Raw genomic sequence first — 8,124 nt, 5'->3', positions numbered from 1 at the left:
TATCACGACGTACTCTATCTCGCGCATGGACGAAAACCCGTCTTTTCATCCCGAATTACCGAATTCCTCTCAGTATTCATTATTTCCTCCTCGTGTCCTACCCTCCTTCAATTCTCTCGTTCTCTGTCTCTCATTCATTTATATCTTTTCCTTTTGATTATCTCTTTCAGTATGTCTCAGAATTGGACATCCCAGGATCCTACTTTGAACGGCCCCATAATCTTGCTTCAACCTCACTCTTTTGCACAGATGTTCTATTGCACTGCTGACATAATATTAAAAAGAAACACGAGGACAATGCTCAGGGCGATCTTCACAATCTCGCATCAATTAATGTTCACAGAGTTCTACATATATGCGCGGGTTATTTTACGATGCTCTCAGTAGGAAGACAATATTTTTTATATATATATACATATACAAAACAAACTCCGTGTATTTTAGTCCGCAATCAACTATACCGACGGAGCGACTGCCGCCTGTCGGCGAAGTTAGTGCCAACGTTTGCTGATAGAGGGTGTCGACTGGTCAGCGCAACGGATCCCCACTCCGTTAATCTCGGTTTTCTAACCCAGAGCCGCTATTTCCTTGAAATAGCCCCTCACTTATCCTCACGAGGCTGTGGACCCCGTTCCAGACCCACTACTTCTCAGAAAATCTGGTAGCGTCGGGAATCGAACCCGGGACATCTGGATATGTATCCAGGAACTCCGACCACTAGGCCACATTGGCCAAATGTTATGAGCATAGATTAATAATTAATTGGAAAGGGTTCAGAAGAAAGCGTTAGTGGCATAATCGAAGTACTGTACTGGCATTTGCCTGAAGGGACTGAGAGAAACCATGAAAACCCACTCAGGATAGGCAGTGTCCCAACTGAGATTCGATCCGAACATATCAGGAACACGAGTCGAAGGCTTTACAGTTATGCTACTCCGTTCTATTACATTACTGATATTTGTATTTGAAAGACTGGGGGGGATAGACCTACGACTCGCTAATAGGTTCCTGATAAGGAACTCCGTGCCGGTCACGGTAGCCGAGCAGTCTAAGGCGTGCACTGTCTTCGCTCGCTCGGAAGCCGAGATCGTGGGTTCGAATCCCACTCAGGGCATGTATGTTTGTGTGCGTTTTTCTGTATTTGTCTACAGGTAGAGGCCTTGCGATGAGCTGATCACTCGCCCAAGGAGTCCTACCAAAAGTGTAAGATCTAGTAAACCGAAGTGAAACGGAGAATTTCATGGAGGTAGGCTTAGGCTCAAATTGGGGCTGTAGCGCCACAGAGAGAGAGAGAGAGAGAAGGAACTCCGTAAGTCCTTTATTGATATTCTGCCAATATTGCATAAACTTCCCCCAATTTAAACTATTAGAGTCACTAAGTATATTTGTGACCATTCAGACCATTTATGTCACAAAAAAATAATGTACTCTTATTTTTTTCTTTACATTTTCTTTCACTGCACTAAACAAAGTAGATTAGAAATTAAATGCGCAGATTAATGAAGGAGGTCACATTTTAGATGCAGGATTCAGCCTTCAACAGAACAATGGTAGTTTGACAACTCTGACGCAGCAGTGTCAGTTCAAACCGACAGGAAGACTGGTGACAGAACTGTCCGTCCGTATCCAGCAGTCCGGTACGCCTTCAGCCTGTCCCTTGGTTTGGTGAAGTAATCGAAGTAAGGATCACTGGTTCTGAGGATCGAATATTACAGTCCCCTCACACGCACCCTGTGTACACTTGCAGTCCTCAGCGTATATAAAAATGGAAATATGAAGCCATCTTAATTCGTGAATGTCCTACGGACGTTACAGACGCGATAAAAAAGGGTAAAAAAATCGGTGTAAATATATTTCACGTGCTTTCTCATATTCGATTTACCTTGGATATGTTACCTTGGGAAAAATCGGTTATTGTTTCATAAGCCATATTGAACGCTGATTATGTAAGCTAAAATACATACACGTTGAGTAACAATTGTTGTTGGATTATTCTCATAAGCCGGACGTATTGCAGTCACTCAAGAACTGCCCAGCAATTTACGGAGCCCGAAGATTCATTACTGTGCTCACAAGACGCCTCCACTGGCCCTTATCCTGAGCCAGATCAATCCAATCCAAACCATCCCATCATATTTCTCTAGGACCAATTTTAATATTGTCCACCCACTTACGCCGTGGTCTTCCCAGTGGTCTCTTTCCTTCTGGCTTTCCCAGCAATATTCTATATGCATTTCTCTTCTCCTCCGGTCTTGCTACATGTCCTGCCCACCTCATCCTACTTGTCTTGATCATTCTAATTATACTTGGAGAAGAGTACAAGTTATGAAGCTCCTCATTGTGCAATTTTCTCCAACTTCCTGTCACTTCATCTCTCTTCGGTCCAAATATTCTCCTCAACACCCTGTTCTCAGACATAAATATACTTGTACTCCTTCCGAGAAATTGGTTGGATAAGAGGTACAAGGTCATGTGGCCACCCCCGCAATATTGCTCTTGCTTCCTGAGGAAAAATTGCTGTCCGAAAAATGGTGATTTTACCCTGCCGGCCACGCCGTCTTCGAGAAAATTGACACTTGGCCTTTGGGCCCCCTAGTGAGCGTATCGTTATTTTACTACGAACAGAGTTTCATTTAGAGTGATGGTCCCCATAAATCATGGAAATGTAATATAAATAGGTTGGATTCACCTTCAACAAAAATAAGACCTTTTGCTTGGGGCTTATTTGAAGGGTCCCTGTTTTTGGAGCTAGAATATTCTGATTCAACGAGCACCGACTTATGCTGAATAAACTATTAAATACCGAACATGAGTGCAATCCGTCCAACCATTCAAGAACTAGCGAAGGCCACGTTCATGCAGACAGAGAAAGACGTTTCAAAATCCAGTCTTTGGTCTTCAGGGGACTAGAAACATGTACATATATCAGAATCTTAAGATCAATTCTGTCGACATCATACTAGTTTCTCATGTATACCACACATGAGAAAGGAAAAACGGTGTATACCAGTCACAAAATACATATATTGTTTTGTTAAAGGATTCAGGGAAGGCCATCTACAGATTGTATAAAGAAAAGACAAATGCAAATAATTCCCACTAACCCAAAATAAACGCTGCAATTGCTTATCTGTGCAGTACCTACACGTCATCGCCTTTCGTATGCATGTGATAAATTATGATCTATTAGAGTGCTTACCATCATGGTCCATCCACTGTGTTCAGTTTGTGCTGTTCCTATAGGATGCTTACCAGGAATCTATTTCCATTGGCTTATTCTCTTCGTTTACGTGAAGGAAAGTTACATTGTTGCAGGATGTTTACCGATGTAGTACATCCACTGGATACGCAATGGCGAGACATGTTCCCACAGAATGCTGTACTCTATTCACTGTACCACACCGCACGAACGTAATGGCAAGTCATGCCCCTCTAGAGTACTTACCAAGAAAATACTTCCATTGGATCTCAATCTGAATACAGATACAATTCTTATTTGTACGTCATGTGAATTGGGCTTCATGCTATGTGTAAGTGATTACTATTTATATGCTAACAGAATCCTTACCAACGCAGTACGTCCGCTTTACCAACGTAGTACATTCACTGGATCACACTCTGTGTACACGTGATGGTAACTTTAGAATGCTTACCGGTGTAGTACGTCCACTGTATTACACATTGTGTGCATGTGATGTAGGGCGGCAGGCGGACTTTATACCTGAAGACTGCCTTTTTCTTGGACTCGAGGGGAATGTGGAAGGCCATGTCCTTTGTACCTGATACATATAATGGGAACCTGCAAAAAAGGAGACGTCACAATGGCATTGCCAAGAGTTAGTCGGCCGATTAATAAATTATCCGCCACTTATGAAGCCCAAATTTATTTCACCATTTTAAGAAGCCCATCCTCCCTATTTCTTAAACATACATTTTCATATTATTTTCGTAGCCACGCCTTGATTTCCTAGACTTCTCCGATCTTTAGGTTTTTTTGACTAATCAACAAATTATCCAAAAAATGCGTAAGAAAGTGACTCACTAAATTACCGACTAACCTAAATTTATGCTCTTCTTTCCCAGGGTTTTACACTCAAATATTTTAAGATATAATTGAAAATAACTCAGCTGCGGGGTAGAAAATGTAGATTTAAAAATAGAGGGTACTGCATTTCAACCCAGACGCCCGTCCTCCTCAGAAGGGGATGATGTGAGATGAATGCATAAATGGATAGAGCACTGGGAACAGAATGGTCTGGTGAACGGATGCTTACACTGATGAGTGAATGGGCAGATGCACGGATGCTTACAGTGATGAGTGAATGGACAGATGCACGGATGCTTACAGTGATGAGTGAATGGACAGATGCACGGATGCTTACAGTGATGAGTGAATGGGCAGATGTACGGATGCTTACAGTGATGTGTGAATGGGCAGATGCACGGATGCTTACAGTGATGAGTGACTGGGCAGAAGCACGGATGCTTACAGTGATGAGTGACTGGGCAGATGCAGGGATGGTTACAGTGATGAGTGACTGGGCAGATGCACGGATGCTTAGAGTGATGAGTGACTGGGCAGATGCAGGGATGCTTACAGTGATGAGTGACTGGGCAGATGCATGGTGGTGGTGCATGAATACAAAGATATAGACGACAATCTCACATCCTTTAGGATGTTACTGACAATAAAAAACTGCAAACGAATTCTTTAGGTGAACCTACATCCCTCATAAACATTGCTAGGAACTGGGAGCTATAAACCTTCATATATTGCTCATTATCAGTTCTTCTTATAGGAGCCATATGAAGTCAATCAATGTATGCATGCAGGGCCTACGGAGAAAGCTGATACGTCCATATTTATCGGGCACCAATATATGATGGGCAAACTCTTAAATAATAAATATGAATAACGTCTACTCAGCCATTTAGTCGCTAGCTAGGGGCATATCCACACACACAGATGACATCACAAGAGCCAGTTCTTCGTATTCAGGAGTGCTGAAAACGTGTATATCCCTCAATATCTGTACATAGAGTCTCTCGCCATTATTTTATTTAAATATGTTTTAAGTTAATACGCAGATAATTTAAGTTGGTTTAGAGATGAGGGGTCCTTGAGTGTGTAATTTGTTGCTGTGAATCTGTCGACTCCAAAAGTTTGAGAACTACTGGTCTACACGGCTAGCGCTAGGCCGGACAATGCCCACGAAGGTTAAGGATTTGTTCTGGGGCTCCCAAAATCCCACTGCCACAAAGAGGTCCAGATAAACCAAGTCTTGCGAGCCACCTGATGTGAAATAAAATGAACAGTAACCTTCTAACCTTCCCTTCATGCCCAACAGTTTGTAGAAATAATTTCAAGTGCAATTCTGACCGAAAATGCTTAGCACGCAGAATCACATTTAAAAGGGTGCGACCCATGGCCTCCATAACGCAAAATTGCACAGATTCTATTGAAATATATACTTTTCTATAACCATAAAATGTTTATTTGTATTTTCAACCGTTATATAAAATAAAAGTGAGCCGGGATAGCGCAGTCGGTATAGCGACTGGCTACTGGCTGGGCCACCGAGGGGAAGGAGGTTGAGTCCCGGTGGGGTCAAGAATTTTCAATTCTTCATGTCGTCCAGACCGGCTCTGTGGACCACCCAACCTCCTATCTAATGGGGGGAAAAGCCTCGGGGTAAAATGGCCGGGAAATGAAGCTGACCACTCACCTCCAACTAATGCCGAGGTCAAGAAAATGTGGATCTATGCATCCACTCCCCCCATACGCCTTCATGTTGTAGTGCTTAATTAGTTGAACATAGACACAACTTTACCTTTACGTTTTACTATAAAATAAAAACCAACAAAATTGTTATAACCGAACTTTGTTGTTACCAATAGGGGCCTCCACATTTTGATGTCCCTGGGGTCTCTACAACTTTAAATCCGGCCCTCGGACTTTGTGTCGTATTCACTTCTCGTTTAGGTCCTTTTGGCAATGACAACCTCATTTGTATAGCGCTGATCTTGTTCAGAAGGTCGCAAATTTATCTCTGGATGAATGTCAATTTTATTATTGTTAAAGGCCAAGGCCAGTTATGACGGGATTTGTTTAGATATAATCTCGGTATTGAGGGTCTCTACCCAACTTCTTGCAATATAACGTAGGTAGTATATAGTGGACACGTGGAATAATTGATTATAAATTTATTATTCATATTCTATTACGTGTTACTTGCAAGAGGTGCCTAATGAAAGCATTGCAGAGAGACGGTATCTGCCTCTTCAGTGCGTTATGACCATATCTCCGGAATTTCGAAATTACTGACCAGTGATCGATGAAAACTGTTTTGGAATTTACAGTCAATTTTATTAAGTACGATTTCGGTGAGCCTCTGTCCAATATAATCCTTACTTTAAATATATATCAAATAAAATTCTACATATATCCTCAGGCTCGGTCCATATCATAACTATGGCTACAGAATTTTCCATTCAGGTGGGTACAAATCCTGTTTCGTATTCGGGAGCTTCTGGGCTGAAATATGAGCCTGGAGACGGGTCGTCCTCTCGTATTTCTGGATTCCCTCAGTCCATCCAAGCAAATGCAGTGATAGTACCTGAAATTGTTCAATGAATCCTCTCTTTCGTATCCCTTTCAATTTACTGTTCACTCATCCTCCCTTTCCACGTCGCATAACCTGAATTGCTGAAGGCGATGATATATAAACCGTAAATAAAGAAGTTAATAAATACATATGTGAATCGACGTTCTCTATAAGAAACGAATAAACAAACTCCGTGGCTTTTAGTCCGCAAGCGAACTATAGAGATAGCCTCTTCTCGGCGAAGTTAGTGCCAAATTTGGCGGATAGAGGGTCTCGCCTGGTCAGCGCAACGAATACCCACGGCCGTTAATTAACGCCCGGAACCGAACCCGGACCTNTAAGCAACGAATAAACAAACTCCGTGGCTTTTAGTCCGCAAGCGAACTGTAAAGAGACCGCCCCTTGTCGTCGGAGTTAGTGACAAATTTAGCGGATAGAGGGTGTCGCCTGGTCAGCGCAACGAATACCCACGGCCGTTAATTTCGATTTTCTAGACCGGAGCCGCTATTTCCTTAAAACAGCTCCTCAATTATCCCCACGAGGCTGAGTGGACCCCGTTCCAGACCCCCTACTTCTCAGAAAATCTAGTAACGCCGGGAACCGAACCCACCTCTGGATCTGTAGGCAGGAAATCTGACCACTAGACCACATAGGCAGACGATGTATATAAAACATACAACAAACACACACACACACACATAAAAAACATTTGAAAATATATATTCTCCAGAGTTGAGCAGGTTAAGTTTATCTTCCCTTCGTTGTTTATATGAAGTCATATCGGTAGAACGTACTGACGTAATCATTTTCACAGTCCAAAAATCAAGCATACAAAAGAACGTATTCCCTTGAGAATCTCCCTTATTTATAGCGTCCTCTCCTTCCATACCCATGCTTAAAAAATGTTCATAAACCCAATTAATTTTTTTTACACAGTACTTCATAGAGGAGTTACTTTCTAAAAGCAAATTAAGACAAACAGGGATATAACACCGTGTAAAAGTAAGGGTAAAGTTGTTCCTGTGCTCAACGAATTAAGCACTACGCCATGAAGGCGTATGGGGGAGTGCATCTATAGATCCACATTTTCTTGAACTCGGCAGTAGCTGGAAGTGAGTGGTCAGCTTCAGGACCCTGCCACTTTACCCCCGGGGAAAGAGCCCCCGGTACCCATTGGATAGTTGATTGGGTGGTCTGTTAAAAGTCAACCGATGTTCCGGAGGAAATTATCGCTTCTATCTTCAGGGTCGAACAATAAGCCGAGCAAGAAACCAACGTGAAAGCAGATGGTAAGCATAGCGCTGAAGATGGAGGCGATATGCTCTTCCGAAACGCTGCTTGACTTTCAACGACCTACAGTGTTGTAACTCAGAAGATAGAACTCTTCCTAGCCACAGCTGAGAGAGCCTCAGTTCCTAAGATAGAACTCTTCCTAGCCACAGCTGAGAGAGCTTCAGTTCCTAAGATAGAATTCTTCCTAGCCACAGCTGAGAGAGCCTCAGTTCCTAAGATAGAACTC

At 42.6% G+C, this 8,124-nt stretch overlaps 1 protein-coding gene across 1 annotated transcript in view; it reads right to left on the bottom strand.

Annotated features, from left to right (window-relative positions):
• Nucleotides 1-8,124, bottom strand: part of LOC111873457 — a 70,265-nt gene that overhangs the window by 7,797 nt on the left and 54,344 nt on the right. Inside the window, exon 6 of the mRNA XM_023868196.2 lies at nt 3,654-3,799. Coding sequence (XP_023723964.1) covers nt 3,654-3,799 — 146 coding nt within the window. The remainder of the gene's footprint in view (nt 1-3,653; nt 3,800-8,124) is intronic.

The sequence above is a fragment of the Cryptotermes secundus genome, unplaced genomic scaffold, assembly GCF_002891405.2.
Source record: "Cryptotermes secundus unplaced genomic scaffold, Csec_1.0 scaffold333, whole genome shotgun sequence".
NCBI classification, from domain to species: Eukaryota; Metazoa; Arthropoda; class Insecta; order Blattodea; family Kalotermitidae; genus Cryptotermes; species Cryptotermes secundus.
The sequence above is the reverse complement of the archived record's forward strand: the minus strand, read 5'-3'. Positions and strand labels throughout refer to the sequence as shown.